Below are 27562 nucleotides of genomic sequence, written 5' to 3'. Positions count from 1 at the left end.
ACATCCAGTTAGGACTGGGTTAATTTTCTATGAATCTGCATATCCAACACTTTTGCACATATACCAAAAGTATTTGTTTAATTCGTATCTATTTAAATTAGATTTGAGAGTGTTCTCCCACCCACCCTGGCCCTTAAAAAATGCCAAATTTTTATGGTCACTTTGAAAGCTATTAGGTTAGAAAAGCCCAACCCATTTTCACATGAATATACTCAAGGATTAATGTCTAGAGGTCATTTAGGAAAGCTACGAGCTGCCCCACCTTAAAAAACCAGCTGTACAATAGGCATCTTGAAGTATTACAAAAAAATTATGTAAGAAAAAATGAACAAGCCTAGTTCACGGTATATAAAGTTAAAGGAAATTGCTAAAACCAGACAGTAATAGCTATAAAAGGCACAACTTCCCTTTTCTGATATACACTTGTAAACTTTCTTCAGGTTACATGCATAAACCAAAATGCTACCTTAACTTTAAAAAAAAAATAAAATCCAAAACACTTTACTAAAAAAAAAAAAAGCCTAGAAAATTGTCTCCAGCCAACTGCAGAAATTAATTAGCAGAATGTTCATAACACAGCCTCAGATCTTGTCACCGGTGGTTTTGATGCATCCATGGATTTTGCACGAGGGGAGATACATAATTTCTGACAAATAAGATTTATTTTCCTTTCCTTTCTCCCCAATTTTTTACCAAATGTGAGAAATCCGCTGCTTCTATAGCCTAAATCTTGGCCCTCTGTAAACCACATGTAGTGCATAATTACAAAAGAAACACCGCTGCAAGGACAAAATTAACAAGTCTGGTAGGTTTTTTCTTTACAAAAAAAAAAGCTATCGTTTGACGTTTTCTTAAGGCAACCCTTTTGTATTAAGGCAGTCACTTTTGATGAAATAAGAGCTTCTTGATATTTCCATTTGAATATTTTGGTATCTGATTGCTGATGATTTCTGCCAACATTTCTGGGAACTCAATACTCATGGATTTATCCAAAAATGTCTGGAAGCAAAAGCTCAGAAGATTTTCAACCACCTACAAGTGATAAAGCAAAGAATTACTTTCACACGAATACATACAGAAGAACTATTAACCTATATCCTTTCTTCTTCATAACTTCTTGCAGCGCAGGCCAGTGTGGTGTCTGGTTTGCCAGCTACCCTAAGTACGCCTCACACCCTGCTCAGATAATACTTGCAACGCAGGGCAGACATGCACAGTTATCCTCATTTTAATTAGTAAGTCTTGTAAATGACATTATAATATAAAACAACTGAACAGATCATGCAAGGTCTTTACAAATACTGAAGAGAGTTTGTATCAATTCCCATTCTAGCATATAAATAACATACACATGAATAAGCTTAATAAGATCTTTCCAGGTGCTTGGTACACTAACAAGAAAAAAAATAATTTTGAGGTCTCAAAGTTTCCCTTGCCTTATCCAGCTTAAACACTACTTGGACTACTTTGTACTATATGCACAATTTAGAGTACATACCACAAAAGGAGACATTTTTCTGAAATTCCTTGCAAAATTAGATCGCTACTAATACTGAAGATAGCACTGATGCATTATTTTAACACAATTTCAAATAATTCCATAGATTCTTGAATAGTTTGTCTCTGAGATAATACACATCTCTGCTACTACTGCAAAATCATTTACAACTTCTGAGTTCCTCCATTTTAAAGCAATCTAATTTTTAAAAACTAGAGAGACTGAAAATTATATTAATTATAAAATTAATTGCTGTGGAGTCCACTGCAAAAGCAGTCTGAAAGCACCATGTTCACCTCTTTCAATTAGCCTTTAGTTAGACAGTAGGGGATCATGACCGCCTCCCCTCCTCCCCCAGATATTTATCCTTTTAAATAAAAAAAAAAAATTAGAGATTACTGTCATAACCCCAAACTTATTTATCTGGAACGTGTACAGCATTCGTTTAAGAACTTACATCATGCATAGAGTCCAACAGTTTAGTCAGTTGATAAAACCGCTGCCAGTTCTGGCTTGAGTTCCCTTCTCTTTTCACTATGGCCTTTCCCAGCTCTTTAATGTATGTCATACGGATTTCTTCAAACAACGATTGACTCTTCAGGCCTTCCTTAGGAACTGTAACATTGATACGAACCTTTAAGACATTATACATCTATGATTTGTGTCATTATTTAAGTTCTCTTACATTAGTTACACAAAAATGACCAAAAGAAAAAGGACTTGGACTTAATGAAATGATAGCTGAGAAACAAGGAAAGAGAGAGAAAACTGAGACGGATGACTCATTGAACAAATAGCATAGGACTGCTGGGAAAATAAAAATAAAAAAACCCAAAAGTAACCCAACAAGAAATAGAGCGAAGGGAACCGGACCATGGAGGCAACAACACTAAGCCCTGGAATTGCCTTGATGAAGAACCACCAGGGCTGGAGCTCCCGTGTTCTTAATGTTTGGGGAAACGTGACATTGGAATAATTCCATAAAAAGTCTGCATGCCGAGGGAAGAGCGAGGGTAGGATCACAGGATGGCTTGGCTCCGAAGGGACCTTGAAAGATCATCTAGTTCCAACCCTCCTGAGATGGATCAAATAACATGTCCAGGCAAGGCAGTAACAGAGAGACTGGACAACAAACTGACTACCCAAGCCAGGGAGGACTTGGATCTTGGGCAGAGCTTCTTGGAATAGGGATGTGACATCGAGAGAGCACCGGCCAGACAAGGAGCTGTGGGTTAGAAACCCAAGGCATGGGGACCGAGGCCCGTATTCAGACTCAAATCCATGTTAAGTCCCTGTGCCTACATTCTCCTACTAGGATGGTCCTTCTAAAGGCCAAGGACTAGTAAACAAATCAGGAAAAATCAAGCATATGGACTCCAGTGGTCCTTAAGATGCTTGATTTGAAGCCTTTGATTACCTTGGTGAAGTGAATGGAAAGAGCTGAAGATAGAGAAGAGAGAGAGCTGAGACAAAGCCGACTGAAAGCAAGACAAGAGGAAAGAAGCTACTAAAGCACACTCCCTTCCTTAAAAAAAAAATCCAACCCTCACTACACTGTCAGCGTCTGTGAGATGTTGGAGTGAAGCATCTTGTCTGCCTTGTCTACACAGGAGATGACAACATGTCAACTGTTGCTTCAATAATTTAAATGGAAAAGGTCTGTGAGTTATGTCTGTGTGTGAGCTACGTGTCTAGATCCGTGTGGGACTCCTGTTTTACTCCTCCTTCTCTTCCTCTTTTCTTGGAGAACTTACACAGAAACACAATAAACATAAATTAAAATTGTGAAGTCATGGATTAAAAAGCTATACAAATTTCAGCTATTCAATTTTCAGAAGTTCCACAATGTACCACTTACACAATGTATGTACTTGAAAAGAAATGTGAAAATATATTGTCTTTCACTGTAAATATAACAAAGAGGCCTTCTGCTGGTTAATGCCAGTGGTTGCCGACCTTCACTCCTGAATGGGCTTAATTCTGCGAGCGTTGCCTCTTCACTATTTCTGCCATGGAAATTCCTTTAAGGAAACTTCCAATTCCTGTAAGGAAAGTTGGCCTGCACCACATCCAAAACACTTGAGGAATTTTCGGGAGAGATTACAGAAACTGCTTTACATCTGCAGTTTCAGGGAAGTTTCAAGTTCCTACAAAGCCCTCGGCAGTGTGGAGCCGAAATTTCCTCTGAAAAGAGCCCTTGTCCCGGTTCTGGGCTTGGCAGGCAAGGCTGCGCTGTCCCTGCCAGGCCACCGAGGTGATGGGCCTGGCAGAGCGGGGAGGAGCTGGTCATGGCAGCGTACTGCACCCAACACCTCTCCCGACCACACTCATCACCCAGGGCTTTGCAGCACGTACAGCGCTGGGTTACAAGATCCTCCTGCCTTCATTTGGGAAAAGCCCAAAGCTGCCAAGTTCTCATTTGTTTATAAGAATTAATGATATTATTCACTGGAAATATTAGAGATAAGGAATGTTTGAGCCCTCTGTGTAATGAACTGTTTAAACTTTTAAAAAATATTTACTTTTCATCATGTAGAAGTACTATGCTGAAAAATCTTTACTTGTATTGCTGCTCTTACTGGTACTTTTAAAGCATACTGGCATACCTGCCGCTACACCAAAACAAAAATAATCTTCTGCCAAGCAGAAGCAGCAAAGGCTCCCAGTCCTGTGGGACCGTGGGTATTGGCGTGACGGCCGCGGGACGGGATTTCCCCAGGACAGACAGGCACACGCCTTAACTGCTCAGACAGACTCAGCGGTGCAAGGCGAGGTGCCCAACTCATGCCTATTCACAGCACGCACACACACACGGGCTCTTTACTACTGAGAGTCCCTGGATTGCAACGGAACCAGGGTTACAGCTGAGCTTCCTCAGGTAGCTACAGCCCTACTGCGCATGAGGAGAAAGAAGTCAGTAGGTACCAATGACTATGAATACAGAGTAAAAAGAACATTGTAAAAGTTATTTGCGTAATGTCTCAGTGTATTCCAGTATATTCTAAAAGGAGTATTTTTTGACACTGTACTTTGACCTTTCATGCAGAACAGACAACAGAATTTTACTAAGCTGTGACTTGTTTTAACTACTGTATATCCTACTGAAAGACACAAAAACCATCATGTAGTATATTATATAAATCTATCTTATGATATCTACCGTAAATCCACCATACACTTTTTAGACACAAATGCAAAAAGCTGTAGCTGTATTTAACAACTTTATATAACTTCTGGAGGAGTCTGATAACTTTTTTGGGAGGAAACTGCTTCACCGGATCAGAACTTCCTCACAGGTGGTGGTCAAGGGTTTTTTTGTTTGTTTTTTTGGGCTTGTTTGTTTGTTTTTTTAGAAGTATTTCATGGGCATGAAGTCATAGCTTTGCCCATTTCTTTGGGTCCTGAACTACTCAGCCAGCTTGTGATGTGTTTTTGAGGCATTTTAAATTGCAATTCTGAGTTAGGCCTCTCTGTTGGAGTTGCAAAGTTTTGAACACAATCCATAATATCTTAGCATGAATGTCTTGTACCTGCTAAAAGCAGAACCTCCTTCACTAACCCTATAAAGTCAGGTGCCAAGTGGAGCATTTTGACTTTTATTGCAAAAAAGGGGATCCTATAAGAAATCCTGTATCAGATACCTAACACAATTTTAAACTACACATCCACACTCATAATACTGGCAAGTTAAACTTATGTTCTTCACATAGGTATTATAACTATTCACCTACTTGTAGAGAGGAGAAGCAATGTTTTCATACAGAGATACTCTTCATACGAGACTTGAAGCCGTGATAACTCTCGGGCAACCATAAGCATATGTTTGCATTGTTCATACATACAGGGTAGATTCATTCTCTGCCTGAGAAGTAAGAGTATAAAAATTAGTTAAATGTCTAGCTATCTAAAAATTTTAAATCTAAGTTTTTCCATGCTTCATTCAAGAACAGCGGGGGTGGTAGAGGCAGATGACAAGCTAGTACTTGATCTATCTCGCAGCAAAACAATCTTTGGTTTTCTCCAGTGAACCCATACAGGGCAATTGCCTTGGTCACCACATATAAACATTGGCCTAGAACTGCAGCACGCGGGGAGCATGACGTATGAAATCCCAGTGTTATAAAGGAAGCCTGTCTTCACCAAGGACCGATCAGTAAGCTCTGTTATCAACAGCGAACACAACAGTTCAGCACAAACTTGACACAAAAATCAAGTTCAGTCACTGTGTGACAAAGTTCTTGAAGTCTGGCAATCCCAAAGTATTTAAACTGTATAAAGAAACATGATGGTATACCATACTAGAGATGAGATTTCTCCAATTCTTTCAATACTTTTGAGAAGTGCACCTAGATTTAATACATATTTGCTCACTAGTGATAGTATCAACTTTCCATAACTTCTCAATTTTCAAAGTGACTTTATACTTCTTGCATCCTTTTACATTCTTAAAGCGACGCCTAGTATCGCAATTAAATTTCACTACCTTTGTACTGTAATAATAAGGTTTCTAACTATAAATGGAAAGACATGTCGACAACCAAAGGAAAATCTTGGAAAGCACTTACCTGGAATCAGAATGACAAACCTTATGTATTTATATATTCTTTTTATTTTATTTTTTCTATTTTAATGAAACCCTGCATCAAGACAGGAACTCCTTTTATTTAGTACCTCAGCTGAAGCAACAATCCCCTTTACATGTGCTTTTATAGCTGGTTACTGTGAATGCTGCAGGATTACAGTTTTGGGTGGGAAATGAACAACAAGAACAGATTAATTCTGAAGAGTGTAAGAGAGAGTTATGCTTTTCCATGTAAACTTCTGTAGAGAAAAAGATAGGCAAAATAGTACATTTCAAATGCAATGACTACACAATCTCTCTACAGTGATGCTAGCAATTTATTTTTCATTAATGATATGTCCCCTTTTCTAAGACATCACCTATGCAATATTATAATCTAAACAAAGACACAGACAAAATTGAATCCCAGTGTAAGTTAAGAGTAAGATTTGGTTATGAAACGGCACCAATTCCTCCAAAGCTGCTATGATTTTTCAGTTCTCCCTTTCTTAGCCCTGCAAAAGAATTATATAATGTACCCTCATAAGCATCATGAGAAACCCTAAGTGAAAACAAGAGGAAACACGCACCTTCCTCAAGGTGCAAAAACCTAAGAATAATAGGAATTCAGATGGGTTTTGAAAGACAGAAAGAAATTGAAACTGTATTAAAACCAAATCAAGTACAAGCCTAAAACCCTATCATTTCCAATTGCATGTTGTTGGGCAATTCCTTCCGAGCATACAGGACTACATGCGGCACTGCCTTATGCACAAATGGTATCTACAGCCATACACATGCATGCACGTACATGAACCTATAAACACTGACGTTACGTTAGACTTCAATAATCAAGGAGTAACGGCAAGAATACAAAGTGCGCACAGGGTAAGTTGCACGAGGTAGGAATAAGAGTAAGATGTTCAGTTGTAGGATGATTCTCAGGGCACTTGACACAAAGCCACTATTTGGCCGTTTGGCAAATTTTCTCCTAACCCCTCTGGGTTGTATCAAAGGGCATCTTACATATTTCAAATTGAGTAATTTAAACACATTCTATGACAGGGCTCAGCAGTTTTACTCATGTAAAACTATTACCATTTCTGGGCAGAAGGTTAAAATAAACATTATGAAATAGGTCAGCCTGTCATTTATTTCTATCTGCTGTAAACACAATCATCACCGCAAGTCTGAGAATCTATATGAAGACATGCAGATTTTTGGTAATACCAAGGCTATACAAATTGCAGTCCTCAAAAAATGAGAGTAAAACACAGCCCTCCTTCCCTTCAGAGAAGTCTGAGGGCACAGAGGAGCTCTGCACTATGCCCTCGAGGGCAGCGGATCCAGGCTGTGTCAGAACAAGAGGGAAGCTGATTGACTGGATAGTCCTTAATGCTGGCGAAGGGTCTGGGAAGAGGTCCCAGACATTCCCCTCGCAGATCTCCTGGCCAGAGTGCATCAGATGATCTCAGCTGCCACAGAGCTGTGCACAGAGGGAGGCTGTCCGAGGATCCGGGTCAAGTCACGGACCAAAGACCCAGCAAAGAGCAGGGGCTTCGGGGCTCTCTTCTTACTCCCTGCTCAGTTTCGCTGGTACCCCTCCCTATAGAGGGCATTTAGCAACTTTACGAATTAATTTACCCACACATAAACCAGATAAATACTTAAACTAGGTATTATAATTAGCTAATTAAAATAGATATTATACTTGGTGATGACATCACACATGATTTCTCCTCAGCAGAAACTACAGATAGTAGTTACTGACTACTTACTGACTTTGTGGAGTCTTCAAGTAAAGCTCTGGTGATAACCAGGGCTGGTAATCCAGGGGAAGCCATAAGGTCTGGCAGTTGCCTGTGCTCCAAAAGCTCAGGAGCCACTGACGTAGGAGACAGAGCCAGTGCTGAGGCCTGGGGAAGCACCAGGGAGCTCCCGGTGACGCTGGGCGGATCGCAGCAGTTCAATGCTTTTGCAATTATTGCCATTCATATAAATTGAGACCTAAACAGCTGACTCACAGCATTTTATCACTTTTGAAGTGATCCTGCTTTAGTGATTGTAAATCTAGTCCGATTTGAATCACGTTCTTGTTCTGTAAGTATCTAGTACTACTCTGCTTTTGTAACCAGCTACCTCAGAAAAGAACACGCGAGTTGGGCATTAGCTGTAAGTTTTAGCTCAACGAAAGCCCATGTCATGTACACGGGATGTACATATGCATTCTGTGTGGGATGCATGTTGATGATAAAAGCATGTGATGATTTTCAGCACTGCTGTGAGTCACTCAGTTCAGCTAAGTCTATAAAAGAATAAAAATCAGTAAACAAGATGCTGGTATTCTGAAAAACAGATGATACTGACGCCACAGAATTAGTTACAAAAGAATGTTCAGAAAAAATTCTGAGAACTGATAAAACATGGCTAATAAAACTGTGATCACTTGTTATTTTCTTTCTATTCAAATAGAATACAGATATTCAGCATGGTATACAATATTATAAGGACAAATGAGACCAAGACCTCAAACCTAAGAAGAGCAAAGAGACAAGATGATGAGCATGCAAAAGGAGTCAAAATCCTAAGACACAGGACTTCCAAGGACTTCTTTCTAAAGCTAAGCAGCAATTAAATGGCATTTGCTACTTGATGAACACAATTTTGCAATAGCTACTGTTGCTCACTGTAATTTCATGTACACTGTGACACAAATAGAGGCCTAAAGCTGGTAAGTAATAGTGCCAACTCCAACAAAAGCATGTTTTGTATCACAACTTGTGGAAACAGTTATACAATACTACAAAATCACAGGTTTATACAATCTCCAATTACTAAATGATGATCTGAAGCCCGAGATTTATTAAGCTGCCAAACTTTTCAAAAACTTGAATTGAGTTTTTTGTGCGTATGTGTGTGTGTATATATATATAAACACATATATTATATATAAAATTGCCAGCTGATATAGACATACCTCCATAAAAAAATATTTTTCTTGTTTTGAAACGTAAAATGATGAGCTTGCTGAATAGTCACACAACTAATCCATTAAAGTATATTATTTCTACCCAGAAATGAAATATAGAAATGTAAATCTAAAATAGTTTCCAAAGCCTTACAATAACTTAAAATAGATTTTTGACCCTCCCTTGATGAAGAGCTGAATAAGACTCCCCTTTCCCACTGACCTGTTCGGAGATTAAAACCTGTCAATGGCCGCTCTGTAGTTTTCCCCTGTGCAGAGAATTAGCTGGGGAAGGAAATACTAGTTTTACACACTAGAGGACTAAGGTGTGCATATACAATTCAGCGGCAGCTTTTCTACTGACTGAAGTGGAAATGGCATCAGGCAGTAATTGCCATCCAACAAATTATCAACTGTAAGTGAGCACTAAATGTTTCCCATTTTCCTGCCCAGGTTTACCAGCGCCAGCTCCTCAGGTCTGGGGCCCTCAATGCCGTTCCCTCCCTGAAGGCTAGGGCAGGAACTGGCCGAGGGATCACTGCAAACTTCACCGCCTCATGGATGAGCATCTGCAGCACGCTGCTTGGATCACCCCATCTCCAGCTACTAGTTAGCTTGTGAGAGGAAGAGAGAGAGAAAGAGGCTTTCATTTCGAGACCTGGATCAACTGCAATAGTCAGGAGTTCAGAAAAAATGGAAGCAGGAAGAACGATGAAGTGACCTGTATTCTTGCAGAAATGATAGCTGGATCTTCAGAAACTCATCTTTCCCTCTTTTTGGTTTTGCAGACAAACAAATTAAAAGCTGTACAGATGCAGCGTGTCTGAAATGAAAACAATGCTATACATACATATGGTGAGCCTTTTTGCACTCAACAAATGCTATGGGAAATAATTTATTTTCGTATCACAGCAACTTTATAATCCACCCTACCCAACCCTATCAGACATATTAACTTAGGATATCCAATATGTGATAAACATTATTTAAATATATTGGATGATTTTCTTTTTGTTTGTTTTTTTTTTTCCCTAAATAAATGATAGGACTACAGACATAAAAATGGAATATTCAATAAATATTCAATAAATATTCCATCTTTAGGAGAAGACTTGTCAAATGACTAGCTGCCAGCTTAAGACTTAAGAACAACAGTTTAATTCTCTTTCCCACCACAGACTAGATCGATGATACTTGGAAAATTCAATTATGGAGGAATCTACAATAGTACTAAGGAATAGTGGCATTCAGCACAGCCACAGCTAAAGCTACCTGAGTGCTATGCAAAACAAATCCACTGATTTCTGGGAAGCTTTTTGTGCATTCATGGTAAGATATTTATAAACGCTAAGGATCTGTTAGCTGAAAATGTAGCACGACAAACCTCTTAACGGGTTAGACAGGTTCTTTATGTACAGCCCAGTTACACACAATGGCCTGAAAAGTATCGACATGAGCTAGTGATCTTGCTACTCCATATCTAAGTAAGTAACTACACAGGAATAATGCTGGACAGGGCTGGTGCAAGGATAAATGCATGAATGACTGATGTTGCTCAGATGCTTGAGCAGATACATGAAACTAGAGAAAGTCTTACTATCCCCATAAAGAATTCAATTTAAAAAAATATTTTGCAGTTATGTCCATTTAAATCACCAAGGCTTGGAGAACCCTTCAAAGATACAGTTTCTCTTCTTGAAGCTGACAACACTGAATTGTACCAAATATGAGGACAAGCCTTTAAAGCTCAGAAACTGAATAAAATAAATGGTTTCTAGAAACCCATATAAAATCCAAAGAAAATTAAAATAGAAGTAATTGCACTTATGTGCAGTTGTAACCATACAACTAACACAGCGGAAGGCACTGTATGCTCTGTTGTTACATATTATTCCCCCTGCCCCCATTAACATTAGCTATGCAACCTTAGCTCTCAGCAGCAGACTAAGTATTAGTGACCTCTCTGCAACCACTACTCAATAACTTATCCTGCACTCACATTCCTGAATACTTCACCTGTGTTATGCTGCTGCAAGCTACAGGTAATGGTGGCACAAAGGAAGTGCTCTGAGACCAACTCTAGTTTATGGCTGTAATGAAGATACAGAGGAATATAAAGAAATAACATGATTGTAAGATGCTTGTCTGTTCCATTTCTTGATTTACATTGTATGTAATAACAGCTATACTTTTCTTAGAACCCTTCGGAGGGTCAATTGTTTATAAGTAAAATTAAACGAATTTTTTGGATAAAAAGTAGGCTAAACATATTTTAAAAATCATACAGAGATTTGAGTATACACAGTGAGATGTTTATCACTTACAGCATAATGTGATACAATTTTGTTTGATGTGTAAACTCAAATTACGCAACAGAACTGAAAACCCATCCACGTGAATATCTGCCACTATTTTGTAAGGCTGAGATGATACAAGTCTGCATGAGGGGCTCATGTGAGGCTTGGCAGTTTTTGGCAACTCCTCAACTTGTTTATACTTCCATTTAAGAAAAACAAGTACATCATCAATCTAAAGACTGGCTTGAAGAGACGGAAGACCTCCTGGAATTATTGTATTGTAACACGGTATGGGTAAAGACATATAATTTTGTTCTAGTTCTCCACTGAAAGAATGCTTTGAAACTGCAACTAATAGATATGAAGGCAGAACAAATTCTTAGTTACAAATGAAAAATGTTCATATAAAGAAGAGACCTGTAGAAATGTCATTTGCAGATCTCAAAAATTACAAGTCTGAACAGCTTACACCTCTCTATCTGCATGCAGAAATCTGAAACTACCGAACAGGAAGCCAAAAATCTGACGCAGACAGCTTCAGTTAACTGTAAAAGTGTCCATGATCCTAGATTTCAGACAATCAAAATGAAGGTTCTGATTCTGTTATACACACACAACACCTATGCGTAACTGTATTTAGTGGAATTGAGCTTTAAAATTTACAAGGAAAACTCACTTTTTTCCTATTATTCCAGAGAATTCACTCTAATGTTATTAAATATTACAATTGTTTTTAGAATTATCAAATAATGGAGCTGTTTTGACTTTCAGAGGATACTACTTTACCTATTTATTTTATAATGGTTAATGGGTTTTAATCAGTATCTGATTCTTACATCATATAAAGTTAACTTATTACTCTACCTTGGACCTGCTTCTAGCATACCTAAAACATTAAGCTACATCTTTAGGGGTGGGGGGTGTGAGGCGGGGGAAGGAGTTGTTTGGGTGAAAGATCATTAAGATGTGTATAAGAAAGTAGCACCGAATAAACCCCAGAATGGTTTTTAGGGGATATTATGTACTGCAGTACTATCTTTTGAATGATGTATCAAGCAGAGAGAGTGGACACATCTGATCATTAAAATCCAAGTGCATTTTTTTTCTTGATGTCCATGTCGTCTCTCTTTTCCTATCCAACATTTTAGCATCAGCTATGCTTCCCCAATGGCATTGCCCCTCTGGCTTTCCCTGCGGTATTGCGCTTCATCAGCTTCTTGTAACTCATGCAGTGGTTTTATGTATTATTCAGTATTTGTCAGAGATGGCTGTATTTTATTGATGAATGGTACATAAAAAGTTACGACCAGAGAGAGTTTTATGGGTAACTTGTAGCACACTGGAGAAGAAACTGCAGTTCTCTCAGTCTACATATTTTATTGAAAACAAATGTCATTTTGATAAACAATTTATGTACCAAAACTGTAACTAGAATGAATTTGAAAATTAGTATTTAGTATAGTAAGATTACTCTTGCAGGTATGTGCCGACACATACTTAGCTGTAAAGCTCTGTGGTTTTGACCCATTGATAAAACAGCAGGAGACCTCTGACTTAAAGCAAATTAGATATTACTACGCTTATTAGTGACAATATCAATTATTTCAACTCCACCACATGGAGACTATTTTACTCCAGAGACATACTCTAAAAACTTCATTAAACATAAGTACACAGATGGACCCTCACCAATCATCTGCTCCTCACCTTTTGAAAAGTGAATACTTGAAAAATATTTATTATAAATAAATGATTACAGTTTATAAAAGCCTGGAAAAACATTTACACTGAAAAAAATAAAGTGAATAATCATGAAGAAGTAGTCTGAAATGTAAATGGCTAATTCCGTAGCAAATGTAACAGTAATTTTTTTTTTTTTAAATTGAGAAAAGATTTGGGAGATTCGATACTGAAGTGCAATAGGAACAAAAATATTAAGACTATTGTCTCAAAACATGCCAAAGAGTATTGCCTCCATTTTAAAGACAGGAAAACAGACATCAATAATACCTTGTCACTTGCATCACTTTTCAAATTATTGTCAGTGAAACTGTGATGCTAAAAAAGTTTTGTGATTGTACATGTCAATGGCACTGTGTAATTTTGTTTATTAGTTTTAGTTCCCACAAATGGACTATGCCATTTCATGAAAAAAGAAATGGCAAATCCATAGTGATAGCATCAAATTAATTGGAATCTGCAGATGGGCAAACTAGATTTTGAATGGCTCTGGCCAGTAACCTCGAAGATTTACATCCACAGAGTATTTTCAGCAACTAATTCAGAATACAGACAAAATGCCTTGACAGGCTTTATGAATATTGCTAGCAACACTGGAATTGCAAGACTGAAAGATCACTTGAAAGGTTTGTTACAGTCTACGCAGACACTATTCCACTTGCTTGAAGAAACCTGCTTTTTAAAATATGAACTGAAGGACACATCGCTGAAATGGCTTCAAAGTAAAAGGCATGAGAGTGTGACAATCCATCGGGCCTGATTCCCATTCCTACAGGAGAGAGTTTAGACGGAGTATTTGCTCTGCAGACTCAGGGCAGAAACTAACCTGATCTGCTACTACACCTCTGAAATAGCATATGGAATGTAATATAACTACGTGTACGTCTGCACAAAATGTTTATATACCCACATCACCTCAACAATCCCGAATTCCCCCTTTCACTCCTCTACAACACGGAATTACTGCACAACACGAACTTGAAAAATACAAGGAAAATGACACATGGTATAAGAAAAAAGATGTCCAAATATTCTAGCAAATTAAACTTTTCTTGAAAATCGGTAATAAAGTTCAACAAAAAAATGTAAGTCAGACAAGTTTTTCCATTTGTAATCTTGTCTTTTTAGCCAGAGTTTAATCAGGCTCAGATATAAATGTTTAACTGATCAAGAACTTTGTGAAACTGGTAGGACCATACTATGACTTTTATACAATGAACATACAGAACATTATGCAATTTGCCAAACTTTTCTCTCCATCCTGATATATTTTCAGCTTCAACTGTGTTGACTCTGATAAAATGAATGATTATAATGAACGGTGCAGGAACAGTCACAATATGGAACGTTTTAGTACAAACACTTCCCACAAAAACTTCTTGATATAAATACACTTAACATCTAAAATACCTTTCTTCCATTTGACTTATTTAAAAACTCTAGGCTAAATCTGCTAAAGAAAAACAAGTTGCAAATGACAGACTGATTTGTGATCTCTGCAAGAATTTGCTTCCCAGTGATTCACCTCTCAAGTGCAAAACCCAGAAATACTGCGTGGAGTCTAGTATCACCTGAGAAACCTGGAAAATGACTCATGTCTTACTTACTCGTTAATGATCAGATCTGGTGCAAAGCACAGGAGATTTCCATTTGATTGTTTATATGACCTCCATCCTAAAGCAAAAGCCATTAGGAACATCCATGAGTACTGCAGAAGGGTCATTTGGTCATCCAGATGTAAATTTCGGAAACCTGGAAAAATAAAAATTGAGGTGTGACTTTTTTTGCTTTGGTTGCAGAAAAAGAAAAACACATAACTGAAAAGGACCATCTTACAATCAGTACAACTTCTGTATTGCCAATGTAGATTAGCACTTTTAAAAGTGCATTTGATAACAATTTCTGTGACTGTGATGACTGTACCTGAAGTAACAATAAAATTTCTTGCCATATTACAATCACCCGATTCAGTCAAGTATTTCTGTATTTTAGATTAGATATTTGGCAGAAGAAAAAATAAATTAGAGCAGTAAGAGGTTTCTTATGAGAAAGTTCTTGTTGAATGAAAAAAAAATGCACTCTAAAAGTGGTGCAAAATTTCAACGCCATTTTCCAGCTACTAAGGTTACAATCAAATACTTAGTATACCATTAAGGAATCTTTTGCCTATTCAAAATTTTGCATGCGTAGAAATGAGGTGTTCGCAACCATAGGACTCAAATGATGTCTTCTGGACAACACAACTACATACGAGACTTGAGCAGTTTGAATAGAACGTTTCAGTGCAACTCAGCCTTGAGCTGGTTTGAATGTCTACCTCTCAACCATACAGAACATACATAACACAGAAAAACAGGCAAAAGAGAGCTACAGAAAGAGTAACTCTTGAACTTTGCATTATACATTATATTCACATTTACATATATACATTTTCAAAATAAATTCTCAACACCGCATCTACAAAAGTGCATGCACACCGAAAGCCCTGGGCTCTGACAACCATGATGTTAGTTACTGTGTGGACAGAGAGTACCAGATGGATAATTCTCGATATGTACTACAGGTATTAAAAGGGCATGTAATATTTTAAAAAAAAAAAAAAAAAAAATCAGAATATATGTGTGCACTTATCTGGAACTAATGGTCAGTTAAACAGATTACAAAAGAAAACAATTATATTTAATATACACTATAATTTATTTGGCTATCTTCCACAAATAACAGTATTTTTTCTTTTTGAGAGCAGTCCACTAGACAATAAATGGTTTAGCGTCAAATTTTGTTCTTATTCAACAAGAATCGTACACTGAACTTACAAAATACGTATTGCATTAGTTACCATCATTAACTGCTTCTAATCTTGTAAGACTATGTAGCATGAACAGAGCCAATTAAACAATGAGGAAATGTGTAAAATCTGAAAATTGGTCCCTTAAACAGTCTTAAAAATTAAAAGGCAGCTTTTAATTTGCAACACTAGTTTCTATCAGATCCTGCCTACATTTAGCAAGAAAATATTGTGCCACATTGAATCATCATTAAAGTCTGAATTTAAGTTGATTTTATTTAATTTTATTAATCATTTGACATCTAAAGAGCTCATAACACTGCTGCTTTCTGAAGACCTTTAAATAGATAGCACTGAGTAGGTTAATACATAACAAAACTTGGTATGTCTAACAACTTCAAGGTTCTGGCTTTGGAGACAGCAGCAACTACCATTTACTACTTTGAAAATACAAGCCAAGTGTTTCAAAGTTATTTCAAACTTACTGGGTCAAATCTTGAAATCTTTGCTCAAACCCTGCTCTAGGAAAAGGCTATTTTGAAATCCCAGTTAAAGGGTTTAGCAACCAATGCTGGCTTACTGTTAGTATGTCTGATAGTGTACAACCAGTAGCAGTGTATACAAATTAAATACTCATGAAGAACCACCTTAGCAACCAAAAAAAAAGGAATATTAAAAAATGATAAGAATAGTTCCTATTAATATAATTACTGAAGAGAAGATTGGCATTTTCATTAAGAGCATATGTTCTAACCTGAAGGGTTTGTCTAATTAGGGAAACTGTTCAAAAGAGATTATGAAAACAGAACTGTTTTATAGAAATGGTATCTAAATTTGTATTTACGAATACCAGATGGTCTCCTAAAGACTCGTCCCAGAAGAAAGTGTGCGCATGTGAACTCTTCCTAATGCAGACCTTAGCTAATTCAGCGTAATTCTCCATTGCAGAAAAGCCCTGACAGACATACAGATCTCTGTATTCACATCTCTGCTGGACATATATATTTGAGATTACTAGCCTTTCTTTCCTACTGTTAGTTTATTTCCCCTGCCCCAAAAGAGACACCATTATGACTCGTAAATTTCATTATCAGCCTTTTTTTTTTTTTTTTTTTTTTTTTGTTAGACCTGTTATGTGATGTTTTTCTTGGGCAACATGCATTATGGATGTGTTTTTGCTAGGGTTTTTGAAAACAGGTAGCTAACAGTACTGAGTAGAAGTGAAAGGGAGAAAAACACTAGTCTGTGTTCTGTCAGGAATAAGCAGATCTTCAGCTTTACTTTCAGCCCTGGCCTCTCCCAAAGACATACTATGGGATGCTATGTGTTATGTCCAAGGCTGAGGTTTGACATCACTTCTTCTGTAAGGCAACTGCTAACTGTGTCTTCAGGTGGGAGCCAAAACAGCAACAAACCTTCCACGTTCCCCAGGTGACAGTCAGTTTAATCGTGTAGCTACAGTGCTTGACAGAAAATGAACATCTTGATATCCACTATGGAACTGCACGCTCAAGTGCCTATTCCCAGTCAAGAAAAAACTACAGATATGGTCAGGGGTAGTAAAAAAAGAACCATCCATGAATGCAGACCCAGACAAGCCAGTACAGCAGCACCAGCCTATAAAAGTCAAGAGAACCTCATTGCTAAAAATATTCAAGAAATAATTATTTAAGAGGTGCAGCTAAAGCTAATAAAAATAGCTCTCTATATTACTTTTAAAAACAGAACTCTATTTTAATATGAATTTTAACACTCGGTGGTCAAAGCGTTCAAGTAAAATGACTTAACTTGTAATCCTAGTAAATAAATTTTTGCATCTGTGTTTTTTCTGCTTTTCCACTCCAGATGTATTTGAGACACGAATTAGCTCAGATATTACCAAAACGCTACCTGTGAAGGCTTTGAAAGATACCAAGTATGAAAACAGATTTTAAGTACAATAAATAGACTGCACTTTGTAATTAATGTATTTGCATATTACCTGGTATTGCCTTTGCCCACTTTACTGCAGCTACTACTTGCCGTCCTCCCAACATGTTGAGAGTTGACAGTATCCGCCAGCTGGAGTCAGGCAGCGTGCTGTCGTAGCCCGAGTACAGCACCTCTGGCTCAATCACTTCCAGCAGGGAAACCAGGGTCGGGGTCAGCTGCGGCAGGGACGCAGGAACGATGCTCTTGTTTCCAGGCGTTTCAGAAACATCCCGCGTTCCTGTTACGTTAGTCTGCTGAATTCCTTTTATCTTCTTCTTTGTTTTTCGAGCTAGGAAAGTTTTGGTAAGTCACAGGTTAGATAATGGAAAGTGACCACACAGCAAAAAAAAAAGGTAACAGAGGAAATGCTGCTTCCGTTTCCCTGCAGTCGTAGATCAGGCAGTTGAAACTTTTAAAGCCTTTTTTCATAAATCTGTAAATAGTTCCACTTCAAGTCTAATTAAGCTTCCTGTGAAAATAAGTTTATTTTACCATTTAATGAAAGTCACATTTCTGTTAATGTTTCAAAAATGTTAAATAACATCTGCAGGTAGTACAAATACAAGGCCTGATCCTACAATTTCAGTTACATGCAAAATTTCAGTGAAACTTCATGTGGCAGCGTAACACCTGTTTGGAAATATCTGCAGCACTGCGCACTTTATAAGTTCCTTAAAATATTAAGTATAGAAACCATACAGAAGAAAGGAAAAAATGTATATAATGGGTAAGGAGTTACTCAATCTCTCGAGCCAGGGAAAACATTTTTTTGAAAATGCTGGGCAGGAGGAGATTTTTCTCTTGCCAACTCTCTTGCATATAAATCATTGCTGCGTAATTAAACCATAAAACTCATTCGCCAAATAAATAAAACATCACACAGAGATGTTAACTGTAAACTACAAAAAGTTGGAGCAACAATTTTATTAACATATTGTCAATAATGGAGTCTCCTACTTGGCTTTCAGCTCTCCTGGATGCAGTCTGCTACACTGAACGCACTATTTAACTGAGACCAAAATGAAACCCAGTTCTTTTCCTGTGTCTCAATTAATTAATTGATTTCTGTTCAGGAACTTCCCAGATAAATCAGTAGCACATAAAAGCATCATGTAATGTGGCGTCACATTCAAAGTTTCTACTGACCTACTCAGAATCTCTAATTATCAGAAACGCACCAACTCAGTAGCTTAACAACATGTAAAAACCCCCTCCTGGCCCCGTTTCTCCCACTGGCTAGGACAGAGACTTCAGAAACTAACTGCTAAAGGTAAGAAATTCTCTATGGACCCTGTATAAATTGCATTTTCCCAAAGACTTATACACTGGCCACATTCGCCAAGGCTGTCATGGGGGAATAGCAACAGATACTTCCTTGGAGCAACAAACAACTTGTTATTCTCATCTAAACTTTGAAATGGCTGCTCCAAAATCCTTTCAACATTCTGGCATTTTTTTCCCCATTCTTGTTCTCAAAAGCAAATGAACTACTTTGACTTAAATTTACATACACATGCCTTCAACTTAATGCAGACACCTGGTATGGAGTATTTCCAGCCCAGAAAGTCTGGTAAAATTATAATGAAAAGAAATATATCTGATAAGACAAAGTATTATACAAGAATTTTTATTAGACTACGTTACTAGACCTGACTTAGATACATAGTTGTAACTCACAAAAAAAGAAGGTTGAGATCATGTATTTCTTTACAATTTATTTTCAAATATGAAAATACTACAAATTTAAAACCAGCTCCTTAGGGCAAATTACAGAAGATAATCCATACAGATAAACTCAGCATGGAAATAAAAGCATCCAAGATCTTCTGTTAAAAACAACCAACCCCCCCCAAGCCCAACCCCCCTGCAGTCTGGCATCCAGCGAGATTGTACAGGCTTCCTATTTTATCGCACACGTTTCCTGCCCAGTGGGCAGATGGCCTGTGCACCTGAACCGCGCAGGCAGCTCACCGTCCCGGGAGGTGATGAAACGTTCCCACCACCACGCTGAAGACCAAACGCTGCCAGATAGACACACAGACTACGCACCTCACTTCTAAAATGGGATTTATAACGACAAAACCCACTGCAGTTACAGAGCAGGGTAATGAATATGAGAAAGAGGAAGGGATCCTTCAAAAACTGAAATAAATTCAAAATGAAGATGACAGAAAAAAACCCCATAAATTGCCAACAGTTTAACTACAAAATGCAGTATGAAAGGCCAAAAAAATTATGAGATGACTTTTCACAGGCATAAAACCTAACAATAAATCTTTTCTTCAAACGCATCACAAAGAGAAAGGGTGCCAAGAATGCCTAGGGTCAAATTAATGATGAAAGCAGAAATGAGAATTCAAAGAAATAAAGGCTATAGTACAAAATATTATTATTCTACTGTATAAATCTCTGGCATCTGCAGCTTGATAGTTGTATGTTTTTCCAGTCCCCTACACCCAAAACAACATGCAATAGAAACAAGAAAGTTCCAGAAAAGGGTGATAAGCAGAGCCAAAGGTATGACTAATGATAAGCCAGACTATAATACAAAATTATCAAGTAACATGTTTCCAGTGTACAAGGAGCCACTTTTGTCTCAGCACAAGAGCAGGTAAGAATTAAAATACTGCATGGTAGATTTTATTTATTTATTTAAAAATAAGTTAGCCTTCTACTCATTATGTAACAGTGAAATTCACTGTAGGTATTAGAAACCTAGAGATACTCAAAATGTGACCGGACAGATTCATGGAAGAAGTCTACCAGCAAGTAAGGCTAAGTGAAAGGGGCCTTCAGACTGACATGCTAGGATATTTTGATCTCTTGCTATTCATTAACTGGTTTGCTTATCACCATTATTTATGCACTGAGGATACACCTGATGACTTTTCAAAAAGAAATTACTGTCTAAAAAGTATGCAAATTTAATTATCTTTTAAACAACAGTCATTCCTGAACTGTGACCCTAAAATAGCCAAGATAAAAGGAACTCTCTTTTAGTCTCTTCTGCATTTTATGCTGCCTTCCAGTTTTCTTTTCTATGAGTTCTTCTGTATGACCAATTCACCATCTGTTCAGATCTATCCGATAAATCATCGTTTTCATGGCTGTTTTTCACTGTTTCACACTATCTTGGGTTCTTCCATTTTTGCGTTGCTGAGTTTCTAGATCTCTTTTCCCTCTCAGTCTTAAAACCTTCCCCCCCTCCTTTTCCAATAGCTTATATAACAATATCCATCCTCCAAAAAGTCACTATTCTCTAGGATTCTCTGTGCCAAAATCCAGGCAAACAAACTATAGTTGGAAGGGCTCCAAATTACATGCAGAAAAGTGGCAAGTATCAGACGTCATTCAATTTTAATTTTCTTTGGTGCAGAAAGGCAACTCAAATAACGTCCTAGAGCCTGAGATAGCTATATTGGTGTCTACTTTAAAAAGAGTTCACATAAATTGATGCAGGAATGGAAAGGCTTACTATTAGAGTAATATATGTAATAAGGTGCTTTATTCACATAGATAAATATATGAACATGATATATGTATTTTGAAAACAACTATGGAGAGAAAAAATAAAAACAAGTCTTAAACCAAAATGCATTCTTTTCCACCTTAAAATGAAAATTGTGGTTTTTTGCATTATTCTGATCTTTCTTTGGGTTTTACTGTTACCTCTGCTTGCTCCTGGCCACACCAGCCCCAGCAGGGCATTGCATCTTTCCACCCTGGACACCAAGAATAGGCAAGTGGACTACCCTGCTATTATCTCTGAAGTGCCAGGTTCAGCCCACCGGGAGTGTCTGACAAGCTAAATCCAGCTCCCGGGAGACACTCGATGACAATCTCATGTACTTTAAGCATTTATTTTAGAACACACTATTGTAGATTTTGGCCGTTAAGAGATGTAACTCACATCCTGCACACAGATCACAGCACACCTCAGCAAACCGACCAGCAGCCTCCCTCCCCTCCTCCCTGTAAATCTCTACCATGAAGTATGGGATGCACGGGTAAGCACGTCATAGGAGGGGAAGCATTTCAGACCGTTGGGTTTTTTCCCCTTGCTCTGAAGGCAGGGGCACGTAGAGCCACCTGCAGGGCAGAAAAACTGGTGATTCGTCCTCCTGAGGAAGGTTGGAAGCAGAAGAGGAAGAAAGGACGTGCTAACATAGACTCCAATATGAGTATCATCTATCTCTTTAACATAATTCACCACTTACATTTTACCAAAGGATATTTTCACTGACTGAAATGAAACTCTGTTCATATTTGTATCTGACAAATACATTTTTGACATTTTTATTTTATCTGACAATCTTGATTATACAAGTATCACCATGATAACTATGCTAGTAAGTACTGTACTAATCTCTACAGCTCAAGGAAAAAATATCAAACATAAAACATAGCTGACACTAATAAAAATGTTTTATGCCATTTTACAACTGCTGCTAAATCTCTAGTTGATGTGGTCTTCAGTTTCTCATAAGCCATCCAGGACTTAGGGGAGAATAAATATGTACCGGTACATTTAAGTTTATTTATTTAACCTATCTTTTCTAGTGAGATTCTGACAGACATTTAAGAAGAATCCACAGCATGAACAAAAATAATTTCCTTTTCTGCAGTTTGAAGATACAAGCTCCACTCCAACTCCAACAGATCTATATCTCTGGGCTTTTCCTCTCATCTGTGGTTTTAGGGTCAGGTCACTCTCCTGAGTAAGGACGGGCAGGCGTCACACTTCCCTACAAGAGTTCTCTTAGAGTTCTGCTGGCTCAGATTCAGTGAAAAAGCAACAAGATATATGTGCTGACAGGAATAAAAAATAACTGTTTTGTGTGAATGACTCACTTCTGCTGAACATACCAAGAGACAGAGCAATTGAGTACAGATAGGAAAGTATAGCAGAAATCTTAGCGTAAAAAAAAAAAATAATCTTGCTTTTCATTAAAATGCTCATACACACCATAAAATGCAGTACATACTTTTAACATATTAAAGTGCTGCTCAAATAATTGCTTTCGCTTCATAAGCAGCATGACCTTTATTGTCTAGGACTCAAAAATAAAAAAGGGATTTGAGCATTTTAAGTTACCTTCGAGGTTCATGCCAGCTTGAAGACACTTCCGGTAGCGGCATGCTGGACAGTTTTTCCTCCGAATTTTGTCAATAATGCAATCGTTTCTCCCAGCGCACAGATAGTTGTGCTGCCCTGTATTCAAAAAGACAGATAAAATAACCGTAAGCCCTACCATTAGAGTAGTAGATGAAGTAATTCTTTCTTCCAGTAACGTTAAGGATCTGGGGACTATATAATATCTTTACTTACTGTACTTCGTTTCTTGCAAAAATAAGATCAGTATCCATATGATTTCACACATCTATATACATTGAACAGATTTATCATATTTAGACACCAAAGCCAATAAATTTAGGAAGAAATCCCATTTTCTATTTGTTAACATCAGGCAAATTCTGTTTTTAAAACTATTTTTCTCTTACATTCCTCAAAGCTATCTTCTATAGCATGTTTCCAATTTCTCTAAATAGTTTCACAAGAGATGTAAATAACATTCACAGACACATTTTGAAAGTATACATGTCAACGTTTCTACAGATACATAGACATAGCTTTCATCATGAAGCATCCTCTTGTTTAACTTAAGAGTCTGAACTGAACAAACTAGGTTCTCTGACATGTTTATGGATTCACAGATTCAGAGCAAAACTGACCCTAGAAATATGGCAACTTGAGCTACATAAATTAAAATAACTGTATTCCTTAGCTGTTAAGAGCAGAACAACAGAAGAGTAGTATCTAGTCTTAATTATTTGAATAATATGAATAATTGTCTCAAGATAACTTTAGATAAAGGTATTACTAAAAGATATATTCTTCTCTCAGATAGGGATCAAAACCCAGATGTTTCTTTAGTTGGGAAAAAGCTGCTACCTAGGCTTTTACACTGTATTTCAAAGTCCTGACAGTGTAATAGCGAGAGAAACAAACATATTTTCCAAATACTGAGTTATTAACACTGGAGCCTGAAGTCTTCTCACATAAAAAGAGCACAGTTAAGGAATTGGTTTCAAGTCAGCTGTGAAAATTATGGGTAAGCAGAGCACCTTACTATGCCTTTAGTCAAACTTCTCCAGTGAAGTGTTTCAAGTTCCTTGATATTCCAAGGAAGCCCTGAATTCTTCTGAATGAACCCCCCCTCTTTTTCATTTGAAGAAGAGGAAGCCTCACTGACCCTTGTGTCATCTTTGTGCTTAAGATAACTTAGAAAATATACATGCACACACATGAAATATAAACTGATGAACAGTTTTCATTGCTGTAGCAGGACAGAGACTGTAATTTCATGTCTCACAAAGACGTTCAACTGAGACCATGGTTTCACACAGTCAATACAGATGCTTCAGGTATAGATTTTCCTGAGCTGTTCCATTTTTTTCCCTAATAAAGAGCTTCATGTCTGTGAAAGTAGTTTGATTTCTTGTATTTACTACTTACCTATTCTTGCCTTTTTTAGGTGAAAGCTATGCTATTTCTTCGTATTACATTATATTAAAGCCTTCTTGTCACATGAATATTTTGTGGAAAAATGAAGGGAAGTTGATTCCACCTTCTGATTCACATCGCCTGACTGCTGCCCAGAGGACATGCCAGTTGCACAAAGGAATGCATTTCAAAAAACAGACAAATATACTTCACTGGCAAACAAAACACTGGCAAAAATTGGTAGTGAGCAAATGGAGATATTTCCAAGGGAATTTACAGCAGATAGGAGCATTTTACAAAGAGGCCAGACACTCTTCAACGTTGCAGCGCCCGTAGCACAAGTCAGTGCCTGGGGCTCTGAAGCACTATGAGACTGAATGAGTCTTTGCTCATTTGAGCACAATGGCGTATAAAAAGGTTAGAAATTGCAGACAAAGGATTTTGGGAGATGGAATTAAAAATGCTGAAGAACAAGGACAATCTGGAGCACAGCAGGAGGCAGAAGTGCTAGGGAAACCTGGAGCGGAGGGGAGGTGTGAGGATCTGAAGCAAGGCGAGGAAGCGGAGGTGGGGAGGAGTGGTAAAGATCTGGGTTGGTAGCAGGGTGCGGGTAACATGCTGGGAGGTGAACGGGGTTGGTTCTGGAACTGGAGAAAATGAATCACGAGGGCTCTGGGCTCTGAAGCACCATGAAAATAAGAACTAGAACAAGATGGCTTTGGCCATCCTGGGTTCCTGAAGAAAGGCTCGTTTGTGTGAAGAACTGTGTATAAATATACAGCTGCTGTTCCACCTTCATCCTTCCTCTTCTCCTCTAGTTCTACTCTTTGCTGAAAGAAATATACTCTATATTGATTTTCTAGATACTGACACTTTCTGTTTCTGTGACTACTTCTGTCACAGTATACACGCGTGTAGGCAAAGCTACAAAAAAGGCTAAAGGCTGGATAACCAATGTGCAGAGTCAGCTTGATTGGTGTTCTAACAGGTGCCTGGCAGCTATTAATATACAGGATATCACAGAAACAAATTCTTTTTCCATATGTTCCTAAGAAGAAAAATGCCTATAAGAGACAAAAGCAAATTATTTGTTCCTTAAAGTGAATACTCTAACTAACAGATCGTAGAAGAGCTCCTGAAAACATCCACAATACCTAATCGGGAGGATTAAGGTTGGGATGATCTGTGGAACAATAAAAATGAAAGCGGAGGTAAACCTTGAGAAATTTATTGCAATTTTTCAGCTACAAGCGTGCTTACATTTTTATCGTTAATACAGTCTATATAAGATGCGGCAAGTCGCATCACTGGTAAAAAGGAATTACTGGGTTGATTTCTTCACGTATCAATACTTCCGTGATTTGTTTAAGCTTGAGGATGGGCAAAACTATCGCTATGACATATATTCAGTTGCCATATAATACTTCTTCTGAGGGATACCCAGTCACCTTATTTTAATCAAAGATATAGATGATTATTGCTTCAATTAAAGAGCCTGGCTCTAAATGGGAGCACAACTCCAGAGAGGACCAGTTGAGAGTCACAAAAAGCCCAAGCAGCTCAGTGCTTTGCACTTGAGCTCATATTGTCTTGTTATACTTCTGAAACAGCTTCAGCTTCCCACAGGACTGACACCCTTTCCCCTTGTGACTAGCAGAAACTGTGATACCAACTTGACTTTTCCAATCCCCCTGAGAGGCTCTGCATTTCCATGGAGCTCCCTATTGCATCCAGTGAGCTGGGAACTGGGAGAAAGTGCTTCTTCTGAAAGACTGAGTGGTGGCTCGTCTTTATCAAAACAGCCTTCCCTCTTCTCCAGTGAAACCCAACTTGCAAAAACATTAGCAAAAAATAACAGTCTGATTCACTCCAAAATACCCAGGAATGGCTGCATGAAGAAGGCATGAGACACGAAACCCTGTAAGGCTGTAACTAAGAACGACGTAATTTCAGAATAGAAGAATCGCTATCCTTTCAGAGACACTGAGAATATACTCTAAGTTTCTGCATCCTTCTGATACTGAAGCAAAGAGTCAGACATTGAGGTACAACCTAGTTCATTACATAATGGCTGCTTATGCAGCCCCAAAATCACAGATTACTTATTCTGCTATACACACTACAGATTCACATTTAGTTTTCCATCATCTCTATTTTCTGGAATGATTTTCTTTCTGTGGTTAGAGAGAAATCTCGATGATCCAAAACTACACACATGTTCCTGTTACCTAGCTACTCCTGCAAATATCACACGTGGACATGTATGTAATATAATCAATATCACTTATAGGAAAAATTGTAAAGCTATCATAATCTTGCAATACAAGAGATTTATCAAGTTTACATACAGTTTTATACACAAACCAGCTAGCATTAAATGTAAAAATCACAGACTTTACAAGTCTAACGCACACAAATATCTGTATATGAATAGGACAAATAAACAAAAACAACAGTGAAAGAAAACAAAAGAAACAAAAAGCCAAGACAACAATACATCCTTTTACACTGTGAGTGAATGGGAGCATTTTATAAATGTAAATGGAATCTATGCTTCAGATAATCACACCATTATCAATGTTATTTACTATGAAAAGATCAGTGATATAATGGATGGGATTTTCCAGTAGGATTCTAGCAAAAGCATGTATTCTAGTAAGATTAAATAGACTGGTTTTCAACGTGGATGATATGTATGTGGATTTTGTATTTTTAAACAGCAAATTAATCAAAACATGTCTTACCTTCCACCGCTCTTTTGAAGAACACTTTGCAGCTGCCACAAGTAAGAACACCATAATGACACCCAGAGGCCTCATCAGAGCAAACAAGACAAAGCTTGGGAGGTGGTCCCGTAGTTGCTGAGGTTGTGGATGGAGAAGAGCTTACATCTGATCGCATGCCAGGGCTAAAAAAAAAAAAAAAGCACAAAAATACTTTTAATTAAGATCTAGGGGATACTGGCAAACATAATATTCATAACCGCAAGAAATAGATTGCCTTTATCCTCAAATATTACAGTTCTGCACACAAAGTTCACTAGACTCCGAAACAGTTAACCGATTAATTTTGTGTAACACAAGTAAAGCTGTATGGTTTTTTCATGGCCTATTTGACTAGGTCAGGATTACTTCCCTGACACATCTCTGAAGCCAAGTTTCTTGCACAATTATCCTAGCCTTTAAAATTGACTCTTAAAACACGCTCTTATTCCATATTGTTTTCATTACTGTC

At 37.7% G+C, this 27562-nt stretch overlaps 1 protein-coding gene across 1 annotated transcript; it reads right to left on the bottom strand.

Annotated features, from left to right (window-relative positions):
- Positions 1 to 402: 402 nt before the first annotated feature.
- Positions 403 to 27236, bottom strand: NR3C1 (nuclear receptor subfamily 3, group C, member 1 (glucocorticoid receptor)). The gene is made up of 7 exons (XM_009583716.1): positions 27073 to 27236; positions 22919 to 23035; positions 17834 to 18112; positions 14672 to 14816; positions 5230 to 5360; positions 1956 to 2113; positions 403 to 1032 (listed from the first exon to the last, which is right to left on the bottom strand). The coding sequence occupies exons 1-7, from the start codon at positions 27227 to 27229 to the stop codon at positions 880 to 882; spliced, it is 1140 nt and encodes a 379-aa protein (XP_009582011.1). The 5' UTR covers positions 27230 to 27236; the 3' UTR covers positions 403 to 879.
- Positions 27237 to 27562: the final 326 nt, after the last annotated feature.

This window comes from Fulmarus glacialis, unplaced genomic scaffold (genome assembly GCF_000690835.1).
Source record: "Fulmarus glacialis isolate BGI_N327 unplaced genomic scaffold, ASM69083v1 scaffold15088, whole genome shotgun sequence".
Classification (NCBI taxonomy): Eukaryota; Metazoa; Chordata; class Aves; order Procellariiformes; family Procellariidae; genus Fulmarus; species Fulmarus glacialis.
The sequence above is the reverse complement of the archived record's forward strand: the minus strand, read 5'-3'. Positions and strand labels throughout refer to the sequence as shown.